General features: G+C 41.6%; 2 protein-coding genes across 2 annotated transcripts in view; both read right to left on the reverse strand.

Annotated features, from left to right (window-relative positions):
• Positions 1–26,249, reverse strand: part of MYO18B (myosin XVIIIB) — a 465,598-nt gene that overhangs the window by 327,537 nt on the left and 111,812 nt on the right. The gene's annotated exons all lie outside the window — the stretch shown is intronic.
• SEZ6L (seizure related 6 homolog like) overlaps positions 1–26,249 on the reverse strand; it is a 45,608-nt gene that overhangs the window by 8,157 nt on the left and 11,202 nt on the right. The window contains exons 2-12 of the mRNA XM_060784781.2: positions 17,339–17,527; positions 16,940–17,073; positions 14,607–14,805; positions 12,862–13,047; positions 10,880–11,045; positions 8,091–8,272; positions 6,101–6,295; positions 4,805–4,988; positions 3,178–3,368; positions 1,872–2,069; positions 447–641 (exon numbers count right to left, since the gene is read on the reverse strand). Of these exons, the coding sequence (XP_060640764.2) occupies positions 447–641; positions 1,872–2,069; positions 3,178–3,368; positions 4,805–4,988; positions 6,101–6,295; positions 8,091–8,272; positions 10,880–11,045; positions 12,862–13,047; positions 14,607–14,805; positions 16,940–17,073; positions 17,339–17,527 (2,019 nt within the window). The remainder of the gene's footprint in view (positions 1–446; positions 642–1,871; positions 2,070–3,177; positions 3,369–4,804; positions 4,989–6,100; positions 6,296–8,090; positions 8,273–10,879; positions 11,046–12,861; positions 13,048–14,606; positions 14,806–16,939; positions 17,074–17,338; positions 17,528–26,249) is intronic.

Genomic DNA, 26,249 nt, shown 5'->3' on the forward strand with positions numbered 1-26,249 from the left:
AATAACGGGAGGCCTGGCAGCCAGTAGAAAGCCTTGTTGGCTGTGTTAGACCCCAAGCACCAGCTGCATGGAACCTATGGGAAGAGAGGATGCAAATGAAGGTGGAGGGAGGGTGAGTGAGGCCTAGCAGTCAGGAGAAAGTCTTTCAGGACTCACTCCACCTTCATTTGCATTCCGTCTTCCCATAGGTTCCCTGCAGCCAGTGGGTGGGGCCTAGGGCAGCCTAGATTACTTTCTACTGGCTGCACTCCACCCCTTTATTTGCATATTCCCTCCCCATAGGTTTCCTGCAGCTGGGGGTGGGGCTTAAGTCCAAAATTATGGCTAGAAGGCTTTCTCCTCTCTGCTAGGCCACACCCCTGAGATGAAAACGTGGCCTAGTGGGCGTTGTGCGGGGTGGGTGCCCAACTGTCTTGGAGGCCTGACTAGGAGTGGGGCCTACTCACGGACGCAGGAGGGCAGGCGGGAGGTCCAGGAAGGGGTGCCGGTCTCGCGGCTGTAGCAGGTAAGAAGGGCGCTGCTGCCCTCCAGGACGAAGCCGGGCACGCAGGTGTACTGGATGGTGGTGCCCACCAGCAGGCCGGCGTCCGAGATCAGCCGCGTCGCATGCGCCACCTCCCCGGGATCCGTACAGTACATGACTAATGCAGAGAGAGACAAAGAGAGAGGAATCCCATAGGGCATCCCTATAACATATTATAATACAAATTATAGTACATTCATTAATATATTATTATATTTTACTATATTGTTATATTACTATATGATTATATTAATATATTTTACTGTATTATATATTACTAGCTGTCCCCTGGTACGCGTTGCTGTGGCCCAGTCTGGTGATCTGGAAAATAAAATAATGAGAAAGTGTTGGTTTCTAATATATGTAATTTCTTTATGCTTGTGGGTAAATGGTATTTCTTGCTGTTTCTTTGTCAGTGTTGATGTGGAGATTGTCTGATTTACCCACTCAGGAACATGCAACATATAATTGTCCTTCTTTAGGGGTCCCTTTCAAATCTATATCTCTCTGTGTGTGAATAATATCTATCTATCTATCTATCTATCTATCTATCTATCTATCTATCTATCTATCTATCTATCTATCTGTCTATCTATCTATGTCTATGGCTGAATGGTTCTTTGTCAGGAGGGCTTTGATTATGTTTTCTTGACTTGATGACGGGAGTTGGACTGGGTGGCCTTAAGTATTTTCTGTTGGTCATGGGGGTTCTGCGTGGGAAGTTTGCCCCAATTCTGTCATTGGTGGGGTTCGGAATGCTCTTTGATTGTAGATGGAATTGTGAATCCCAGTGACTACAACTCCCAAATGTCAAGGTCTATTTTCCCCAAACTCCATCTGTGTTCATATTTGAGCATATTGAGTGCTTGTGCCAAGTTTGGTTCAGATCCATCATTGTTTGAGTCCACAGTGCTCTCTGGATGTAGGTGAACTTCAATTCCCAAACTCAAGGTGAATGTCCACCAAACCCTTCCAGGATTTTCTGTTGGTCATGGGAGTCCTGTGTACCAAGTTTGGTTCAATCTCAAAAGAACCTCAAAACCTGGCTCTTCCGCTGCGCTTTTGGAGATTAACCTCATGTAAGTCGCCCCGAGTCCCCATTTGGGAGATGGTGGCGAGGTACAAATAAAGTTTATTATTATTATATTTTACTATGATATATATTATACTATTATTATATTATTATAACTATTATAATTTTATTCATATTACAATGAATAAAATAATTAACTATATTACTATATTACATTTAATGAAATAAGTATTATATTATATTATTATATTAAATTATATTATTACATTACCATATTCTTATTATTTTATATCATCATGCATATCTTCTGCTCACTCTTTTCGCAGAAGGGCGGTGGGCTGCTCCAGGCAAGGTTGGGCCCGCAGACAAGGGTTTCTGGGCCGAGGATGTCGTACCCGGGGTCACACTGGTAGGTGACCTTTGCCCCTCGTACATTGGGCTCTGCATGGGACGTCGTCTTCCACCCATTCTGGATCTCTGGCAGGTCCGGGCATGAGTCATTATGGGGCACCTCTGGTGGAAAGAAAGGGAGAGAAAACAATAACCAGTAACTGATTGATGACCAATACTCGAATGCTCAATAATCAATCAATAACCAATAACTGACTGATCAATAAGCAATAATGGATTGACTAATAACCAATAATTTATTGTATCAGAAACCAATAACCGATCGATCCATAACCAATAATCAATCCACCAAGAATCAATAACTGATCAACAACCTAAAATTGATCGATCAATAATGGATCACTCAATCACCAATAATAGATCCATCAATAACCTATAATCGATCAATCAGTAAGCAATAATGGATCTATCAATAACAATAATTGACTGATCAATAACCAATTAATCGATTGATCAATAACCAATTCATCAATAACCTATCGACCAATAACCAGTAGTCAGCCAATAACCGATTGATGAATAACTCGTAACTTATTGACCAGTAACCAATTATAGATAAATCAATTTGACACAAAATAAATCAATAATCAATAATTGATTGATTCATAACCAATAGGTAAATGTTTTCCCCTGACATTAAGTCCAGTCATGTCTGACTCTGGGGGTTGGTGCTCATCTCCATTTCTAAGCCGAAGAACCGGCGTTGCCTGTAGACACCTCCAAGGGCATGACTGCATGTAGTGCCATTACCTTCCTGCATATTGATACACTACAAAATGTATAAAATCAAATATAAAATATAATATATATAACAAAATACTAAAATTAATACGATAATGAATAACATATAAAATAACCAGTAGATCAATAACCAATAATTTATTGATAACCAATAACGGATCATTCAATAATCAATAAAAATAAAACAATAATAAATGTAATAAAATATAAAATAACCAGTCGACCAATAACCAATATTTGATCAGAATCCAATAATCAATCAATAACCAATATCTGATCATCCAATAACAATAAAATAATAATAATTTAATAAAATATATAATAACAAGTTGATAGCCAATAATTGATCAGAATCCAATGATAGATCAATAACCAGTAACTGATCACTCAATAACCAACAATCGACAGACCAATAACCAAAAACCAATCAATAACCAATAACCGATCGATAATATCCCAAGCGACTGACCAGTGTAGGTGAGGATGAATGCCTTGTGGGCAGGGCCTCGGTCGGAGTGGAACTGAACGGTGAGGTCGGGTGAAGACGTGTAGAGCCTCTGTGACCCCGGCGGGGATGACCCCAGGAAGTGGCCCAGGGGGCGGGACCCCAGGTCATCCCCATCAAAGATCAACAGCAGGTCGCTCCCGCTCAAGTTCAACCTACCAGAAAGAGAGGGAGAGACAGGAAAAGGAAATGGCATTGGCTGCAACAGAGACACCTGCTGGATGAGTGAGGAAATGCAGGCTTGGGATAGATAATAATATATTAAATATAAAATATAAATAAAATGCAATATATAATATAATAATATAGTAAGTAATACTATACACACACACATATATACATACACACACCATTGGCAACAGCACAGACATCAACTAGATAGGAGAGAAATAGCAAGGAAATGCATTGGGAAAACCAATTGGCAGCATAGACACCTGTTTGACGAGTGAGGAAATGCAGGCTTAGGATAGACGATGATAATAATAATATAATAAATATAGTATATCATTATTATTTTATCTATATTATATAATAATTATTAACATATTATCTATCTTATATTATCAACATTTTACCTAAATTATATAATTATTAATGATTATATCTATATTACATCATTGTTTGATTTATTATTGTATGTATCATTAATAATTATTATTTATCAATATTACATATTCGTATTATTTTATATATTATTTTATGTATCACATATAATTATTTTATCTATATTATATAATTTATTTTTATTATTGTATCTATATTATATAATTAATTAATTAATATTATTATTATTGTATCTATATTATATAATTATTAATTATTATATCTATATTACATCATCGTTTGATTTATTATTTTATGTATCATTAATAATTATTTATCAATATTATATAATTATTCATATTATTTTATATATTATTTTATGTATCACATATAATCATTTTATCTATATTATATAATTTATTTTTATTATTGTATCTATATTATATAATTATTAATTAATATTATTATTATTGTATCTATATTATATAATTATATAATTATTAATTATTATATCTATATTACATCATTGTTTGATTTATTATTTTATGTATCATTAATAATTATTATTTATCAATATTATATAATTATTCATATTATTTTATATATTATTTTATGTATCACATATAATTATTTTCTCTATATTATATAATTTATTTTATTATTGTATCTATATTATATAATTATTAATTAATATTATTGTATCTATATTATATAATTATATAATTATTATATCTATATTACATCATTGTTTGATTTATTATTTTACGTATCATTAATAATTATTATTTATCAATATTATATAATTATTCGTATTATTTTATATATTATTTTATGTATCACATATAATTATTTTATCTATATTATATAATTTATTTTTATTATTGTATCTATATTTTATAATTATTAATTAATTAATATTATTGTATCTATATTATATAATTATTTTTATCTCTATTCTAAATCTACAGGTCCTCCTGTTCTGGATTGGAGCCTTCTCTAGGTCCCAAAAGGAAGTCAACTCTATGGCACAAAATAGCGCCCTCCTCACAGCTGAATGTCAAGTCGAACTCTCCTCTCCAGAGAGACATGAATCCTCCAGATGCAGCCCCGCCCCCTCTCCGCAACAGGATTGGATGAGGAGGAGAAGGAGGGGGCGGGGTAAAAGGGCTCTTCCGGCCAATCGGGAGGCAGGATCACCCCAGAGCCGCCCGTCAGCTCACCACCACAGGAGGCTGCAAGACAGAACATAGGAAATAATAATAAGAACAAATAAAATAATAGTACATAATATTAAATAACATACAATAACATAATAATATATTATACATATAATATTAAATAAACATAATAAAATAAATATATACTAAAAGTATTAAATAATATAATACATAATATTAAAGAATGTACAGTAACATAATAATAATATCCATAATCTATATCTATCTATCTATATCTTCTATATATAATAAAAGTCAATGTTTGTATGTAGCAGCTTTCTGATTGGCTCCTACTTCCACAGGCCGCTGCGACCAGCTTGAGTGCTAAAATACATAAAATTAAATATATAACATATCTATATATATATATAAATGCTCTGGTCATAATGAGTAACTTAAAAACAAAAGAACCAATGAATGAAATCACACCAAATTTGGCAACACAACGTCTCACAATACAAGGAGTGATCATTACTCAAAACATTATGATTTTGTCATTTGGGAGTTGTAGTTGCTGGGATTTATAGTTCACCTACAATCAAAGAACATACTGAACCCCACCAACTATGGAATTGAACCAAACTTTGCACACAGTTCTCCCATGACCAACAGAAAATACTGGAAGGGTTTGGTGGGCAGTGTCCTTGGTTTTGGAGTTGTAGTTCACCTACATCCGGAGATCACTGTGGACTCAAACAATGATGGATCTGGACCAAACTCTACACGGATACTCAATATGCCCAAATGTGAACACTGGTGGAGTTTGGGGAAAATAGAATCTTGACATTTGGGAGTTGTAGTTGCTGGGATTTATAGTTCACCTACAAAGAGCATTCTGAACCCCACCAATGATAGAATTGGGCCAAACCTCCCACACAGAACCCCCATGACCACCACAGTGGGCCACAGCGAGGTGTGGCAGGGGACGGCTAGTATAATATAAATTATAATAAAGTATGAATAATATAATACTAAAATATAAAAAAACAATACTAATAAAATATAAAAGTATATATATATTATATAATATATAAATTGTAATAAAATTAAAATGCTAAAATATTGTAATACAAAATATCACATGTAACATTAAAATAAAATGTAATAATAATATATAATGTACTGACCTCTGCAGAGGGGCTCAGTGTCATTCCAGTGTGGTTCGCGGAGGTTGACACACTGGATGGAGGCAGGACCTTGCTCAAGGTCGTGACCCGGGTAACAGGTGAACTCCACCACCGCCCCCAGGTCAAAGGTGGGATCCGAGGTCGTGAAGTTCCCGTTCTGGATGAAAGGCTCGTAGCAGTGGCCGCGCTCAAAGGCTAAAGGAGAGATAAAGAGGTATTTTTAATATTAGTATTATACATACTATTATTAGCTTGGGGACCCGGCGATGCCCGGGTTATTTGGAAAAGACATTTGATGTGGGTGAACTACAATTCCCAGAATCATGGGTCAATCATCCCCAAACCCTGCCTGTATTCACAGTTGGCCATTTTGGGTCTGTGTGCCAAGTTTGGGCCAGGCACATCATCATCTGGCTGTAGTGCTCTCTGTATTCATAATTGGTAGTGTTGGTTCTGTGTTCCAAGATTGGTCCAGATCCGTTGTCGGTTGGGCTTCATTCTCTCTGGATGAGGGTGAACTACAACTCCCAGATTCCCAAGCCAATCTTCCCACAACACCTGTCAGTATTCACAGTTAGTTGGCTGTGTTGAGTCTTTGTGCCAAATTTGGGCCAGATCCGTCTATGTCTGGGTTCAGTGCTCTCTGGATGCAGGTGAACTACAACTTCCAAAATCAATGTCAATTCCCCGCAATCCCTGCAGTATGTTCAGTTGCTCACGGTGCTTCTCTGTGCCAAGTTTGGTCCAGGTTCATTGTCCGTGAGGGTCACTGTTTCTCTGGATGCAGGTGAACTATAACTCCCTTTCCCCCAAACTTCTCCTGTTGGTCATGGTGCTTCTCTGTGCCAAGTTTGGTCCAGGTTCATTGTCCGTGAGGGTCACTGTTTCTCTGGATGCAGGTGAACTATAACTCCCTTTCCCCCAAACTTCTCCTGTTGGTCATGGTGCTTTTCTGTGCCAAATTTGGCCCCGGTCAATTGTCGAGGGAGCACTGTTTATCTGGACACAAGTGAACTACAACTTCCCAAATCAAGGTCAATACCCTCCCCACCCTCCAAACTCCTGCAGTATGTTCAGTTGGTCACGAGGATTCTCTGTGCCAATTTTGGTCCCAGCCCATCATCGGTGGGGTTCAGAGTGCTCTTTAATTACAGATGAACTGTAAATCCCAGTAACTACAACTAACAAATATCAAGGTCAATTCCACCCCAAATCCACCAGTATTCAAATTTGGGTATATTGGGTATGTGTGCCAAATATGGCCCAGATTCATTGTTTACATTTACAGTGCTCTCTGGATGTAGGTGAACTACAACTCCTATAAATCCCTCCAAAGTCCTCCAGCGTTTTTTCTTGGTCATGGGGGTTCTGTGTGCCAAGTTAGTTCCAGGTCCTTCATTGATGAGGTCCAGACAGCTCTTTGATTGCAGGCGAACTATAAATCCCAGTACCTACAGCAGCGATAAATCTAGGTGAATTCCCCCCACATACACATATACACATTCTGAACTCCACCAACGATGGAATTGAACCAAACGTGGCACACAGAACTCCCATGACCAACAGAAAATACTGGAAGGATTTGGTGTGCACTGGCCTTGAGTTTGGGAGTTGTAGTTCACCTACATCCAGAGAGTACTGTGGACTCAAACAATGATGGATCTGGACCAAACTTGGCATGGATACTCAAATATGCCCGAATGTGAACACTGGCGGAGTGTGGGGAAAATAGATCTTGACATTTGGGAGTTGTCATTGCTGGGATTTATAGTTCATCTACAATCACAGAGCATTCTGAACCCCACCAAAGATAGAACTTCCCACACAGAACCCCCATGCCTTGAAGGGACTTGCTGGTGCGAGCCTTCCTCCAGCCTCACTCTCTCTCCCTTGCCCGCACATGCACACCACACTGCCAGTCTAAAAAGGGTCCGAAAAACCCGGCTTATACTCGAGTATATACGGTAATAATGGACAATCTCATAATGACCTTCGAAGTGGATGTTGAAAACAGGGTTTCCTGTTTCTCCTTCCTGTTCTCCATTGGATTGGAAGAAGATGAGGGTGAGAGCGTCGCCTTGGCTGATCAGCCCCTCAAAGGGAATCATGGGATTGTTTGCTGAGTCAAAGATCAGCGAAGAGGAGGAGGAGTTCCCATCGAAAACCTGCAGCCTGAAGAATAAGAGAAATAATGGTGATCATTATTATTATCTATACTAGCTGTACCCGCCATGCGTTGCTGTGGCCAAACTTCCCTCCCTCTTTTTTTCCTTTCGCTCCTTCCTTCACTCCCTTTCTTTCCTTCCTTCGTTCCCTTTTTTCCTTTCCTTTTCTCCTTCCTTCCTTCTCTACCTCTTTCCTCCCCTTTTTCTTTTCCTTCCCTTTCCCCCCCTTTTTTCCTTCTCTACCTCTTTCCTTCCTTCACTTTTTGCTTCCATCGTTCCTTCTGTCTTTCCTTTTCTTCCCTTCCTATTTCTCTCCTTTCTTCTTTCTCTTCCTTTCCCCCTCTTTCCAATGCTCCCTTTCCTTTTTTTTCTTTCCTTCTCTCCTTTCTTCCTTCTTTCCCCCTTTCTTTCCTTCGTCCTTTTTCTTTTCCTCTTTCTCTCCTTTCTTCCTTCTCTACCTCTTTCCTTCCTTCATTCTTTGCTTCAATGCTTCCTTCTCTCTTTCCTTTCCTCCCTCCCTCTTTCTCTCTTTCTTTCCCTTCTTCCTTCACTCCCCTTTTGCTTCCTTCTCTCTTTCCTTCTTTCTTTACCCCTTTCTCTTTTCCTCTTTCTCTCTTTTCTTCCTGCTCTACCTCTTTTCTTCCTTTGCTTTTTGCTTCCATCCTTCTGTCTTTCCTTCCTCCCCCCCTTTCTCTTTCTTTCCCTTCTTCCTTCGCTCCCTCTTTCTTTCCCTTTTCTTTCCTTCTCTCCTTCCTTCCTTCTCTCTTTCTCTCCTTCCCCGTTTTTCTTTTCCTTTTTCTCTCCTTTCTTCCTTCTCTACCTCTTTCCTTCCTTGCTTCGCTCTTTGCTTCCATGCTTCCTTCTCTCTTTCCTTCCTTCCTTCACTCTTTGCTTCCATGTTTCCTTCTCTCCTTCCTTCTTTCTTTCTCCCCTTCCTCCCCTCCCTCTTCCCTTTTTTCTGAATCGTCATTTAGCTTTTTGTCATTTGGCTTTTTGGGGGTTTTAAGTCCTTTCCACTGTATTTTTTTTGGGGGGGGATTATGAGTGAAGGACATACATTGGGTTGTTAGGTGTCTTGCGTCCAAATTTGGTGTCAATTCGCCCAGTGGTTTTTGAGTTCTGTTAATCCCACAAACGAACATTACATTTTTATTTATATAGATAAATAAAACATGCAATGTTCGTTTGTGGGACTAACAGAACTCAATTGACACCAAATTTGGCCACAAGACACCTACTAACCCAAGGAGTGACCATCACTCCAAAAATTTGATTTTGTCATTTGGGAGTTGGAGTTGCTGGGATTTATAGTTCACCTACAATCAAAGAGCATTCTGAGCTCCACCAACGATGGAATTGAACTAAAGGTGACACACAGGACTCCCATGACCAACAGAAAACACTAGAAGGGATTGGTGGGCATTGAGCTTGAGTTTGGGAGTTGTAGTTCACCTACATCCAGAGAGCACTGTGGACTGAAACAATGATGGATCTGGATCAAACTTGGCGTGAATATTCCATATGCCCAAATATGAACACAGATGGAGTTTGGGGGAAATAGAACTTGACATTTGGGAGTTGTAGTTACTGGGATTTATAGTTCACCTACAATCAAAGAGCATTCTGAACCCCACCAATGACAGAAATGGGGCAAACTTCCCACACAGAACCCCCATGACCAACAGAAAATACTTAAGGCCATCCAGTCCAACTCCCTTCACCAGGGCAAGAAAATGTAAATAAAAGCCCTTCTGACAAAGAGCCATCCAGCCATAGATATAGATAGATATGCTTCACACACACAGATATAGTATTTGAAAGGGAACCCTAAAGAAGGACAATAATATGTTCCATGCACCAGAGTAGGCAAACCAGACAATCTCTACATCAACACTGACAAAAAAACAACAAGAAGTACTATTTATCCACAAGCATAAAGAAATTCAATATATTAGAAACTTTCTTTTATTTATTTTCCAGATCACCAGACTGGGTCACAGCAACGCGTGGCAGGGGACAGCTAGTTATTAAATATATATTATCATTATCAAATTTGTTATTATTAAATCATAGAATCCTAGAGTTGGAAGAGACCTCATGGACCATCCAGTCCAACCCCATTCTGCCAAGAAGCAGAAAAATTGTATTCAAAGCACCCCTGACAGATGGCCATCCAGCCTGTTTAAAAGTTTTGAAATATTATTACATTAAATTAAATATATTATTATTAAATACATTATTAAATATACAATAATTATTAAATATATTATTAAATATAATTATTACTATTACTATTACTAATTATATTACTATTATTAAATAGTAATATAATTACTATTAAATGTTATTATTAAATAAGGTATTAAATATTATGTTACATATATTATTTTAAATATATTATTACATATTTTAAATATACTATTATAAATGTATTATTACTATTAAATATATTATTAGATATTATCAAATAAGTTACTAAACACATTATTATAAAATTACAAATAGTATTATTAAATATTAATTATATTATTATTTAAAATATATTATTACATACATTATGAAATACATTATTAATAAAGATATCATGTAATATTATTATTTATTAATTCATTACCTCTGCCCTCTGCTTGGCTGCAGGGCCATTTTCTCAAAGTGGAGGTGCAGCTTCTGCCCTGTTTTTGGGGCCATGATGCTCCATTCGCAGCTCATGTTGTTCACCATTTGCGTTGGAGACAAGATCCGACCCACAGTTGCGTTGCGCACCAGGCCCCCGCATGGAGCTGTAGAAAGAAATGGAAAATGTAAGCCTTTTACACAAGCATGTGCAAAAAGGTGTACACCTCACACAAGAAAGTACAAAAGTGAAAGAACCACAATGTTATCTTTGCACAAGTGAGTGCAAAGGTGAAAACATGCAATAGTGTAAGAACGGCATGAGAACTTTCAGCCAGTTTCCAATCTCCCCTTTTGGGGCAAAGTCCTGGAACATGTGGTTGCCTCACAACTCCAGGTGTTCTTGGAAGACACTGATTATCTAGACCCGGAGAAGTCTGGCTTTTGGCCGGGACATGGTACCGAGACAGCCTTAGTCGCCTTAGTAGATGATCTACGCTGGGAGCTAGACGGGGGAGTGTGTCCCTGTTGGTTCTACTGGGCCTCTCAGCGGCCTTCAATACCATTGACCACAATATCCCTCTGGGGCTCCTCACGGGAATGGGACTCGGAGGTACTGTTCTGCAGTGGCTCTGGTCCTTCCTGGAGGGACGTTCCCAGGTGTTGCTGGGGGACACCTGCTCAACCTCACAACCACAGACTTCTGGGGTCCCACAGGGATCAGTATTGTCCCCCATGTTGTTTAACATTTACATGAAGCCGCTGGGAGAGATCATCCGGAGTTTTGGAGTTCGATGTCATCTGTACGCAGATGATGTTCAGCTTTATCACTCTATCCCACCTGCTGCTAAGGAGGCTGTTCAGGTCCTGAACCAGTGCTTGGCAGCTGTGACAGTCTGGATGAGGGCGAACAAATTGAAATTGAATCCAGACAAGAAAGAGGTCCTCCTGGTCAGTTGAAAGGCCGAACAGGGCATAGGGTTGCAGCCTGTGTTGAATGGAAGGGGTTACATTCCACCTGAAGACATGGGTTTGCAGCTTGGGAGTTCTCCTGGACTCATTGCAGAGCCTGGAACCCCAGGACTGAAACATGGCTATAGGAGACCTCCCATGGTTCCTGGGATACGTGCCTCCTAGGCGGCAAAGGAAACTGGGGCTGTGTATACAGGATGATCCCTTGGAGTCCTGACAGTCCTGGGGTGGCTCTGGGGGAGGGCAGTCCCTGTGAGGTGTGGCTCACCCCAAGAGGGAGCAGATCCTGGTCAGTTGAAAGGCCAAACAGGGCATAGGGTTGCAGCCTGTGTTGGATGGAAGGGGTTACATTCCACCTGAAGACACGGGTTTGCAGCTTGGGAGTTCTCCTGGACTCATCGCCGAGCCTGGAACTCCAGGACTGAAACATGGCTGTAGGAGACCTCCCATAGTTCCTGGGATACGTGCCTCCTAGGCGGCAAAGGAAACTGGGGCTGTGTATACAGGATGACCCCGTGGAGTCCTGACAGTCCTGGGGTGGCTCCGGGGGAGGGCAGTTCCTGGGTGGTGTGGCTCACCCCAAGAGGGAGCAGATCCGGCTCACAACGGCAGTAGGAGTGGCTGAGCACGAAGTCGTGGTCTTGATTCTGTGTCTCCGGGACCACACTTCCGACCTCACCGGGGCGAGGATAGGGAGGGCATGGTATTGGTCCGTTGCAGGGGGTGGGCTGTCTTTAGAGAAAGCAGGGCCACACCCTCGGTGAATGTGATGTCCCACCATGGGTAGCTCTTGTTGGAAGGAAGCTGCAGCCACGGCATCGAGCAGCATGGCCAGGGTGGCCTCCACTGTAGCCGGTCTGTGCTTCTTCTACTTCTTCCTCTCCTGGGAGGCTAGCTGAAGAGCCAAGTGGTCCCCAGGGGACTCCGACTGACTGAGAAACTCATTTGCTCGACTAGGTGTGAAGCTCCTTTGCACGACTGCCATTTGCATGGTTGGTTTACGTCCCTTACCTGTGCAGAGGGGCTGGGGTGCACTCCAATAGGGGCGGGAGGCATTGGTGCAAATGGTGACGGCGGGCCCCTCGACCTCGTAGCCCAGGTGGCAATGGAAGCGGGCCACTCCACCTGGGTGGAGACTCAGCACCGTCACCTCCCCGTTCTCTGGCCGCCGGGGGAAGCTGCAGCTCAGCACAAACACTGCAAAATAAATAATGATTGTTAAAACTCCACAGTGTGGACGCACTGCTATTTTTTCACTATTATTTCCACAAGAATCTGTCCACCAGGACCAATATTGGTATGGCTTAAACTCTGCTGGTGTGGATGCACAGTTATAGTTCATTATCATTTTCACACGCATACACTGCTTATTTTCCCTCATACTATTTTCACAATAATCCATCTATCAGGAGTGGGGTCAATGTGGGTTAACTCTCGACGGTGCTGCCACACAACTATTTTCACTATTATGTTTGCCTGTGTTATTTTCACAAGAATCCATCCACCAGGAGTGGTATCAATGTGAGTACAGGTTATTTTCACAGGTATTGTTTTCGTTGGAGCATGCAAGGAATCAATGAGTGTGTGTGTGTCATGAGCTGCTGAAGAAGTTTATCCACATGGACAAAGGACTATTTTGAATTTCTCATAAAAGGACATTACAACTGACCACATTGTACATATGTTGTTCTGGATTTATGAAGAGCAAACTACTTGTTCTTCATTGTTCACCTGCATGGTATTTTCTTTCTCTGGCAAGGCAGTGTGTCACCTGATCCAATGTGAACCACACATGGTTTATTTTACATTACGTCACAGTTTTCGCACATATTGCTTTCACTCTTACTTTCACACATATTACTTTCACAGGAATCCATCCATCAGGAGCTTTACCAATGTGCTTTACCAACGTGAAGGCACATCTATTTTCAGTATTATTTTCACACTTAATGTTTTCACTATTATTCTCACATGTATGATTTTCACAAGAATCCATCCACCAGGAGTGGCACTGATGTAGATTGAACTCCCAAAAGCGCAGGCACACGACTATTTTTTTCACCACAAGTATTATTTTCACAAGAATCCATGAATCCAAAGCACTATCAATGTGGGTTAATGTGCAAATGCACAACTTTTTTCAATATTATTTTCACAGGCATTATTTTCACAAGTACCTATCTATCAGGAGCTGTGTCGATGTGGGTTAAACACTGGTGGTGCAGACGGACAACTATTTTCACATGTATTATTTTCACAAGAACCCATCCATCACGAGCAGTATCAATGTGAGTTAAACTCTGACAGTGCGAACACATGACTATTTTCACTATTATTTCCACAATGGCTGTTTCCACTGTTACTTCAACAAGTATTATTTGCACAATATTCCATTGGTCCAAGGCTGTATTGATGCGGTTGAACTCCTGATGGTGCAACTGCACTGCTATTTTGCACTATTATTTTCACACTCATAGTGCACTATAGTTTTCACAAGACCCCCACCAATCAAGAGCGGTATCAAAGTCTGTTGAACTCCCGGCAGTGCAGACACACAGCTATTATTCTCACTATTATTTTCACACATACACTATAGTTTTCACAAGAACTCGCCAATCAGTGTGGGAGTGTGGGTTGAGCTCCTGCCAGCATGGATTCACAACTTTTCACTATTTTTTTCCATGATTTTTTCACTACCATTTTCACACTCTTATTTTCGCTTGCACGCACACACACACACACACACACAATATTACCTTGGTAGTGGAGCTGGAAGGTGCCCATGGCATCATCTGGGAAGGTCCGGAAGAAGACAGAGATGGTGTTGGTCAAGCTGCGGATGACCTGGCCTTCTACCAACAGGCTCTGGTTGGCCAGCACTGCCCAGCGGTCAGCAGCAGGTGCCCACCCGCCGATGGACAGCACCTCTCCCTCTGACAGGTTCACGCTCTTCACCTGGTGATGATGATATTAATAATAATAATTATATAGTAGAATATATAATAACAATATTGAATATTGAATAAAATAATATAATAATATTAAATACAATAATAATTTATCTATACACATAATAAAAGTGATAATGTGTGTAGGTGGCAGAGGTGCAATCTCCATACATAACTAACCTGGATCAAACATGGCACACAGACCCCCCATGACCCACTCTACATCCTGGTGCAGTACCTTCACCCACTTCCTGAGACCACTGCGACCCTCACCAATGATTGATCAAGACCAAACTTGCAACACAGAACCCCCATGACCTACTCTACATCCTACTGCAGTTTGGAGGAGGGTGGACCATGGATGATGGGACTTGCAGTACCTTTACTCACTTACTGAAACCACTGCGACCCTAATCAATGACTGATCAAGACCAAACTTGGCACACAGAGCCCCCATGACCTACTCTACATCCTGCTGCAGTTTGGAGGAGGGTGGACCATGGATGATGGGAATTGCAGTAACTTTACTCACTTACTGAAACCACTGCGACCCTGATCCAATGACTGATAAAGACCAAACTTGGCACACAGAGCCCCCATGACCCACTCTACATCCTGCTGCAGTTTGGAGGAGGGTGGACCATGGATGATGGGAATTGCAGTAACTTTACTCACTTACTGAAACCACTGCGACCCTGATCCAATGACTGATAAAGACCAAACTTGGCACACAGAGCCCCCATGACCCTATCTACATCCTGCTGCAGTTTGGAGGAGGGTGGAACATGGATGATGGGAATTGCAGTACCTTTACTCACTTACTGAAACCACTGCGACCCTGATCAATGACTGATCAAAACCAAACTTGGCACACAGAGCCCACATGACCCTATCTACATCCTGCTGCAGTTTGGAGGAGGGTGGACCATGGATGATGGGAATTGCAGTACCTTCACTCTCTTCCTGAAATCACAGCGACACTCCTCCAAATATCAATTAAGACAAAGTTGGCACAGAGAGCCCCCATGGCCAACTCAACATTCTGGTGAGGTTTGGGGGAGAACAGACTATGGACGATGGGACTCTCGTGATCCACTTTACACCCTGGTGTAGTTTGGCCGGGGATGGACCATGGATTATGGGACTTGCAGTACCTTTGCTCAATTCCTGAGACCACTGCAACCCTCATCCAATTACCGATAAAGACCAAACTTGGCACACTGAGTCTCCATGACGCACTCTACATCCTGCTGTGGTTTGGAGGAGGATGCACCATGGACGATGGGACTTGCAATACCTGCACTACCTTCCTGAGACCATTACAACTTTCAGCAATGATGGATCAGGACCACAATTCACACAGAGAGCCCGCATGACCCACTCTACATTCTGGTGTGGTTTCGAAGAATTTGGAGATGGATGATGGGACTTGCAGTAACTTCACTTACTTCCTGAGATAACTGAGACCCTCACCAATGACTGATCAAAACCAAGCTCGACACACAGAGCCTCCATGACCCACTCTACATCCTGGTGCACTTTCGAGGAAGACCGACCATGGATGATGGGATTACAAGTACCTTCACTCACTTCGCGAGACAGCTGCAACCCTCATCCAATGACCAATCAAGACCAAAGTTGACACACAGAGCCCCCATGAGCCACTCTACATCCCGGCGCTGTTTGGAGGAGGACGGACGATGGGTGATAGGACTTGCAGTACCATCACTCACTTCCTGAGACCACAGCGACACTCATCCAAATACCAATAAAAACCAAACTTGGTACAGAGAGCCCACATGGCCAACTCAACATTCTGGTGAGGTTTGGAGGAGAACAGACTATGGAAGATGGGACTTGCAGTACCTTAACTCACTTTCTGAGACCACTGCGACCCACACCAATGACTGATCAAGACCTACCTTGGAACACAGATCCCCTATGACCCACTCTAAATCCTGATGCAGTAGGGAGGAGGATGGATCATCTAAAATGGGACTTGCATATGGGATTTGTAATTCACCCACATCCACTGAAACTCCTGACACTGGATCTAGACCCAATTTGGATCACAAACAAGCAATGCCTTTCTCAAATAACCCCAAGCTAATAATAATATAAATAACAATAATAATACTGACCTGGAGCTCAACCCCGTACCCGGTGTAGACGGTGACGTTGTAGGTACACTCTAGGAATTCGCCCCGGAGCAGCGGAGGGTAGTCCCCTGAGTCAATATACCCTTCCGGGTCAAAGAAGTTGACCCCACAATGACCTGGAAGGAAGGAAGGAATTACCATAGAGTTGGCCATCTGCATTCCTTAAGGAGGCGCCCACCATAAAGCCGTGTTGGTGATTCCTAGTGAGATCTCCTCGAGTTTTGTTGAAGGGAATTCCTATTATTATTATTATTATTATTATTATTATTATTATTATTATTATTATCTTAAAGGATTATATAATATACTAATAATGGAAAATAATAATTATAATGCATAATATTGTAATATAATATAATATAGATAATATAGATTATTTACTTTGTGTTGCTTCTGCCTGGAAGGCGGTGGTGGTTGTGGCCCCGCCCCCTTCCTCCTTAAGCCCCTCCCCTTCCAGCTCATGAGGGGGAGGGGGCGGGGAGATCTGGAGCAGCCAGGGCCGTGTCACTTCCTGTCCCACCTCCTCTGTTTGATTAGTAGGAAGAAACTCCTCCAAGAAATAGGCTTCTCCTGGAAAGAGGAAGCAGATAATAATTACTTAATAATTATAATGTAATAATAATATTGTAATACAATAATATGAAATAATAACATAATAAAACGACAAGATATAGATATAAAATATGTATAATATAATAATAAATATATGTAATAAAATAGTAATGATATAATATAAAATAACATGTAGTATAATAGAATAATGGGGAGTCCCTGGTGGCTCAGTGGGTTAAAGCGCTGAGCTGCTGAGCTTGTTGACTGAAAGGTCGCAGGTTCGAATCCTGGCTTAGCCTGATGGAAGAAACCTTTGGCTGTTGCTGGGAGTGGTTATGCAGCATCCTGAAGCTGAAGACTGAGTCCGTTTGGACTGCCAAGGAAACTGCTTGTTTATGGCAAGGGCACAGTGGGTTAAAGCGCTGAGCTGCTGAGCTTGTTGGCCAAAAGGTTTCAGGTTCGATTCCGGGGAGCGGCGTGAGCTTCCGTTGTCAGCCCTAGCTTCTGCCAACCTAGCAGTTCGAAAACATGCAAATGTGAGTAGATCAATAGGTACCGCTCTGGCGGGAAGGTAACGGCGCTCCATGCAGTCATGCCGGCCACATGACCTTGGAGGTGTCTACGGACAAGGCTGGCTCTTCGGCTTAGAAATGGAGATAAGCACCACACCCCGGAGTCGGACATGACTGGACTTAATGTCAGGGGAAAACGGTGGTCCACGCTTTGGTTACACCCCTTTTAGATTACTGCAACGCTCTCTACGTAGGGCTGCCTCTGAAGACTGCCCGGAAGCTGCAGCTAGTCCAACGCTCGGCAGCCAGATTTCTAACGGGTGCTGGGTACAAGGAGCATACAACCCCTCTGTTACGCCAGCTCCACTGGCTGGCGATTAGCTTCCAAGTACAATTCAAAGTGCTGGTTTTGACCTACAAAGCCCTAAACAACTCTGGCCCTGTTTACCTCTCCGAACGGATTGTCCCCTACGAACCATCAAGGTCTTTAAGATCTTCCGGGGGGGGGGTGCTCTCGATCCCACCACTGTCACAATCGCGGTTGGTGGGGACGAGAGACAGGGCCTTCTCGATGGTGGCTCCCCGGCTTTGGAACTCCCTCCCACAGGAGATTAGAACTGCTCCCTCCCTCCTGATGTTCAGGAAGCTAACAAAGACTTGGCTATGGAATGCGGCCTTTGATAACTGAGTCAACTTTGGTCCACATGGAAGGAGAATGAATAACTGTGAATTATGACCAGGAATGCTTTGACGACATGGCTATGGGATTGTGTTGATGACGATGTTGTATTGTAATATGATTTTAATTGTGTAATGATGATGCATTGTGTGGTTTGTATTTTTGTACATGAACACATGTCGTGAACCGGATCTGAGTCCCTCTTGTAGGTGAGAAGATCGGTATAGAAAATTTTTAAATAAATAAATAAATAAATAAAAACCTTTACCTTTACTTTATAATAGAATAATATAAAAGTAATATACTGATATAAAGTAATATTATATATGACAAATTATTCTTATGCTTATATATTTAATAATACATTTATTAAAACATTTAATGTTACATTTAATAATAAATTTAATGAAAATAATATTAGACCAGGAGCCCAATAATAATGATACTAATAATGATAATAATTAATTAATTATAGTAATAAGCAATTATTTAAGAATAATATTCTAATATTTTATTTATTTATTCATTTACAATATTTATATTCCACTCTTCTCACCCCGAAGGGGGCTCAGGGCAGATCACAGAACACATACATGGCAAACATTCAATGCCGTGATACACTGACAAGACAGACATAGATAGAGGTATATCTAGGCGTTCCAATCTTCAACGTCATGGAGGCTGTGCTTGGTTCCAGCCACAGGAGAGTGCTGTCACTCCATCTTCCCTGTCGAAGAGCCTTTTTTTGTAACTTCCTCCTTGACTGAATTGTCATCATTTTTCTGGCATTTCCTTATGAGTTTTCTGGGCTGTCTGGCCATGTTCCAGAAGCATTCTCTCCTGACATTTTGCCCGCATCTACGGCAGGCATCCTCAGAGGTTGTGAGGTCTGTTGGAAACTAGGAAAATTGGGTTGATATATCTGTGGAATAATGTAGAGGCAGGTGAGAATGTTGTAATTCACCATCTTGATTAGCATTGAATAGCCCTGCAGCTTCAAAACCTGGCTGGTTGCTGCCTGGGGGGGAATCCTTTGTTGGGAGGTCTTAACTGGTAATTTGATTGTTTCCTGTCTGGAATTCCCCTATTTTCTGACTGTTGCTCTTTAATTTACTGTCCTTCCTTTCTCAGTCTCTTGCCTCTTTTTCTCTTTCTTTCCTTCCTTTCTCTATCCTTCTTTCCTCCTTGATTCTTCTAAGGCCCATTCCACACAGTTGAATAAAATCCTACATTATCTGCTTTGAATATATGGCAGCGTGGACTCAGATAACCCAGTTGAAAGCAGATATTGTGGGTTTTTTGCCTTGATATTTATTTATTTACCAGCTGTACCTGCCACGTGTTACTGTGGCCAACCTTTCCTCCCTCTTCCTCTGCTCCTTTCTTTCTCTCCTGTTTCTTTTCTCACTTCCTTTGCTCTTTGGTTCCATCCTTCCTTGTCTCTTTCCTTTCTTTCTTCCCTCCCACTTTCTCTGCTCCTTTCTTTCTCTCCTTCTTTCCTTCCCTCTTTTTCTTTCCCTTCTTCTTCCTTCCTTCTCTACCTGTTTCTTTTCTCGCTTCCTTTGCTCTTTGGTTCCATCCTTCCTTGTTGCTTTTCTCTCTTCCTTCCCCCTCTCTTTCCTTCCTTCCCTCTTTTTCTTTCCCTTCTTTCTTCCTTCTCTACCTTTGCTCTTTGGTTCCATCCTTCCTTGTTGCTTTTTTCTCTTCCTTCCCTCCCTCTTTCTCTCCTTCCTTCCCTCTCTCCTTCCTTCCCTCTTTTTCTTTCCCTTCTTCTTTCTTCCTTCTCTACCTGTTTCTTTTCTCGCTTCCTTTGCTCTTTGGTTCCATCCTTCCTTCCTTCCTTCCCTCCCTCTTTCTCTCTTTTGTTCTTTCTCTCCTCCCTCCCTCTTTCACTTTTTATTTCCTTCTCTCCTTCCTTCCTTCTCTACTTTTCTTTCTTTCCTTCTCTCCTTCTTTCTCTCCCCTTCTTCCTTCCCCCTTTCTGTGTATGTGTTTTGTGTGTGCATATGTGTGTGTATATTTCTGTATATATTTGTATATATCTGTGGTTTTGCGCATGCGTTGCAATGTACTTTTGGTTGTTGTTGTTTTTGGCTTTCTAAGTCCCTTCTGCTGTGTTTTTCAGTGTTTTTATGAGTGATGGTCACTCGTTGGCCTGATAGGTGTCTTGTGTCTAAATTTGGTGTCAATTCATCCAGTGGTTTTTGAGTTTTGTTAATCCCACAGACGAACATTACATTTTTATTTATATAGATTTTGTTATGTTTTATGAATTGTATTGTATTGATTGTTTTATTTGATATTTTGTTTATTGATGCGTTGTGGACTTGGCTTCATGTAAGCCGCACCAAATCCCTTGGGGAGATGGTAGCAGGGTATAAATAAAGTTTCATTTATAATTATTATTATTATTATATTATTATTATTATTATTATTATTATTATTGATTTACGACATTTATATGCCGTCCTTCTTACCCCGAAGGGGCACTCAGAGCAGCTTATGAGATATGTATATATATATATATATATATATATATAAATACAATATATTATATTATTAGCATAGAACAATATCAGTATTAATATTACTATATTGTACTATACCATTATATCTATATAAATACAAATGTAATGTTTGTTTGTGGGATTAACAGAACTCAAAAACTATGTACTGTATGTACTGTTTTTAATGATTGCTTTAAGTCTTTAATTGTGGTTATACTATTGTAATTGTTATGTAGTGGAATTATATCGTTACTAAATGTAAGCGTCCTGAGTCCCCCTTCGGGGGTAGAAAAGAGACAGGGTAGGAATACTAGAAATAATAATAAATAAGAAGAGTGGGGAAAAGGATGGCGAGGTGTCTCCGAGTAGCATTAGTAGCCTGCATAATGTCTCAGCCCCTTTTACTCTCAGTGTGATAAAAACTCAAAAAATACACGAGTCTAATGTATTGTCGAAGGCTTTCATGGCTGGAATCACTAGGTTCTTGTGGGTTTTTTTCGGGCTATATGGCCATGTTCTAGAGGCATTTCTCCTGACGTTTCGCCTGCAACTATGGCAAGCATCCTCAGAGGTAGTGAGGTCTGTTGGAATTAGGACAATGGATTATATATCTGTGGAATGGCTGTGGTGGGGCAAAGAGCTGTTCTCTGCTGGAGCTAGGTGTGAATATTTCAACTGATGCCCTTCATTAGCATTTGAAGGCCTGGCTGAGCCTGGGAAAATCTTTTGTTGAGAGGTGTTAAGATGTGCCTGGTTGTTTCCTCTCTGTTGTTTTGCTGTTGTAATTTTAGAGTTTTTTAATACTGGTAGCCAGATTTTGTTCATTTTCATGGTCTCTTCCTTTCTGTTGAAATTGTCCACATGCTTGTGGATTTCAATGGCTTCTCTTTGTAGTCTGACATGGTGGTTGTTGGTGTGGTCCAGCATTTCTGTGAGTCTGTTGCTTTACGTAGAAACAAAAATATAGTTCTATTCACGATAGGTCAAAAACACACACAAAAACCAGAGGAATTGCTCTCACCAATGTACAACAAACAATATCTCCGACGAGTCTTCTTTACACAACGACATGCAAACTCATAGCAAAATAATACAGTCTCTCTACTTAGTTATCAGTAGAATGTCCTTAAAAGGTAAAGGTAGTCCCCTGACATTAAGTCCAGTCATGTCTGACTCTGGAGTGTGGTGCTCATCTCCATTTCTAAGCTGAAGAGCCGGCCTTGTCCGTAGACACCTCCAAGGTCATGTGACCTCCCAACAAAGGATTCCCCCAGGCAGCAACCAGCCAGGTATGGAAGCTGCAGGGCTATTCAATGCTAATCAAGGTGGCCAATTGCAACATTCTCACCTGCCTGTACATTATTCCACAGATATATAAACCCAATTTTCCTAGTTTCCAACAGACCTCACAACCTCTGAGGATGCCTGACGTAAATGCGGGCAAAATGTCAGGAGAGAATGCTTCTGGAACATGGCCAGACAGCCCGGAAAACTCATAAGGAAATGCCAGAAAAATGATGACAATTCAGTCAAGGAGGAAGTTACAAAAAAAGGCTCTTCGACAGGGAAGATGGAGTGACAGCACTCTCCTGTGGCTGGAACCAAGCACAGCCTCCATGACGCTGAAGATTGGAACGCCTAGATATACCTCTATCTATGTCTGTCTTGTCAGTGTATCACGGCATTGAATGTTTGCCATGTATGTGTTCTGTGATCTGCCCTGAGCCCCCTTCGGGGTGAGAAGAGTGGAATATAAATACTGTAAATAAATAAATAAATAAAATATTAGAATATCATTCTTAAATAATTGCTTATTACTATAATTTATTATTATTATTATTATTATTATCATTATTATCGGGCTCCTGGTCTAATATTATTTTCATTAAATTTATTATTTCCATTAAATTTATCATTAAATGTAATATTAAATATATTCTTAAATATATAAGCATAAGAATAATTTGTTATATATAATATTATTTTACATCAGTATATTACTTTTATAAAGTAAAGGTAAAGATTTTGCCCCGACATTAAGTCCAGTCATTAAGTCTAAGCTGAAGAGCCAGCGTCATCCATAGACACCTCCAAGGTCATGTGGCCGGAATGACTGCATGGAGCGCCGTTACCTTCCCACCGGAGCGGTACCTATTGGTCTACTCACATTTGCATGTTTTCGAACTGCTAGGTTGGCAGAAGCTAGGGCTGACAGCGGAAGCTCACGCCGCTCCCCGGAATCGAACCTGCAACCTTTTGGTCAACAAGCTCAGCAGCTCAGCGCTTTAACCCACTGCGCCACCGGGGGCTCCTAGATTACTATATAATATGTTATAATATCACTATATAATAGAAATTAAATGGGACAGTCAAGAAGTAACGAGGGGAAAGGGAAGGAAGGAGGGAAAGGGGGAAGGAAGGAGACAAGGAGGGAGGGAAAGAAGAAAGGAAAGAAAGAAAGATAGAGAAGCAAGGAAGGAGAGAAGGAAATAAAAAAAGTGAAAGGAAAAAGAGAGGGAAAGAAGGAGAGAAGGAACGAAAGACAAGGAAGGAAGGAAGGAAGGAAGGAAGGAAGGAAGGAAGGAAGGAAGGAAGGAGAGACGGAAGGATGCAACCAAAGAGCAAAGAAGGGGGGGGGGAAGAAACTGGTAGAGATGGAAGAAAGAAGAAGAGAAATAGGAAGGGAAAGAAATAGAGGAAAGGAAGGAAAGAGGAAAGGAAGGAAAGAAAGAGGGAGGGAAGTTTGGCCACAGCAACGCATGGCGGGTACAGCTAGTAATAAGTAAGAACAGTGGGGAAAAGGGCGGCGAGGTGTCTCAGAGTAGCGTTAGTAGCCTGCATAAAGTCTCTCAGCCCCTTTTACTTTCGGTGTGAAAAAAACTAAAAAAATACACATGAGTCTGTTGCTTTAAGTAAAAAAAAAATATAGTTCTATTCCCTATAGGTCAAAAACACAAAACAAAACAGAGGAATTGTTCTCACCAATATACAACAAGTCTTCTTTATACAACGACATGCAAACACATGGCAAACTAATACAGTCTTCTTTACACAACATCTTCTTTACAATACCGGCGAGTCTTCTTTACACAACGACATGCAAACACATGGCAAAATAATACAGTCTCTCTACTTAGTTATCAGTAGAATGTCCTTAAAAGGTAAAGGTTGTCCCCTGACATTAAGTCCAGTTATGTCTGACTCTGGAGTGTGGTGCTCATCTCCATTTCTAAGCCGAAGAGCCGGCGTCGTCCATAGACACCTCCAAGGCCGGAATGACTGCATGGAGCGCCGTTACCTTCCCACCGGAGCGGTACCTATTAATCTACTCACATTTTCATGTTTTCGAACTGCTAGGTTGGCAGAAGCTAGGGCTGACGGCGGATTCCGCTCCCCGGAATCGAACCTGCAACCTTTCGGTCAACAAGCTCAGCAGCTCAGTGCTTTAACCCACTGCAACAACCACCATAAACAAGCAGTTTATCTTGCCATAAACAAGTAGTTTCCTTGGCAGTCCAAACGGACTCAGTCTTGAGCTTCAGGATGCTGCATAACCACTCCCAGCAACAGCCAAAGGTTTCTTCCATCAGGCTAAGCCAAATGCAAAGCTCAAAGCTTGCAAACCTAGTGCCTTGTTATATGCTGAAGCAGATAACACACCCCAAAACACATTGATTGTTATTATATAGACCAACATCATCACTATTATTATTATTATTCACATGAGTCTGTTGCTTTACATAGAAACAAAAATATAGTTCTATTCACTATAGGTCAAAAACACACAAAATACCCAGAGGAATTGTTCTCACCAATATACAAGAAACAATATCTCCGGTGAGTCTTCTTTACACAACAACATGCAAACACATGGCAAAATAATACAGTCCATCTACTTAGTTATCAGTAGAATGTCCTTAAAACAGGGGCTGGATGGCCATCTGTCAGGGGTGATTTGAATGCAATATTCCTGCTTCTTGGCAGGGGGTTGGACTGGATGGCCCATGAGGTCTCTTCCAACACTTTGATTCTATGATTCTAAAAGGTAAAGGTTGTCCCCTGACATTAAGTCCAGTCATGTCTGACTCTGGGGTGTGGTGCTCATCTCCATTTCTAAGCTGAAGAGCCGGCGTCGTCCATAGACACCTCCAAGGTCATGTGGCCAGCATGACTGCGTGGAGCGGCGTTACCTTCCCACCGGAGCAGTACCTATTGGTCTATTCACATATGCATGTTTTCGAACTGCTAGGTTGGGAGAAGCTAGGGCTGACAGCGGAAGCTCACGCCGCTCCCCGGAATCGAACCTGCAACCTTTCGGTCAACAAGCTCAGCAGCTCAGTGCTTTAAGTGGATGATCTACGCCGGGAGCTAGACAGGGGGAGTGTGTCCCTGTTAGTTCTGCTGGACCTCTCAGCGGCCTTCGATACCGTCGACCACGGTATCCTGGGACGCCTCGCGGGAATGGGCCTTGGAGGCACTGCTTTGCAGTGGCTCCGGTCCTTCCTAGAGGGTCGATCTCAGAAGGTGTTGCTGGGGGACACCTGTTCTGCCCCACAAGCATTGTCTTGTGGGGTTCCACAGGGATCAATATTCTCTCCCATGTTGTTTAACATCTACATGAAGCCGCTGGGGGAGATCATCCGGAGTTTCGGGGTATGGTGTCATCTGTACGCGGATGATGTCCAACTCTGTCACTCCTTCCCACCTGCTACTAAGGAGGCTGTCCAGGTCCTGAACCGGTGCTTGGCCGCTGTGACGGTCTGGATGAGGGCGAACAAATTGAAATTGAATCCAGAGAAGACAGAGGTACTCCTGGTCAGTCGCAAGGCCGAACAGGGCATAGGGTTACAGCCTGTGTTGGACGGGGTCACACTCCCCCTGAAGACGCAGGTTCGCAGCTTGGGTGTGATCTTGGACTCGTCGCTGAGCCTGGAACCCCAGGTTTCGGCGGTGACCAGGGGAGCATTCGCACAGTTAAGTCTTGTGCGCCAGCTGCGCCCGTACCTTGGGAAGTCTGACTTGGCCACGGTAGTCCACGCTCT

The sequence above is a fragment of the Anolis sagrei genome, chromosome X (assembly GCF_037176765.1).
Source record: "Anolis sagrei isolate rAnoSag1 chromosome X, rAnoSag1.mat, whole genome shotgun sequence".
NCBI classification, from domain to species: domain Eukaryota; kingdom Metazoa; phylum Chordata; class Lepidosauria; order Squamata; family Dactyloidae; genus Anolis; species Anolis sagrei.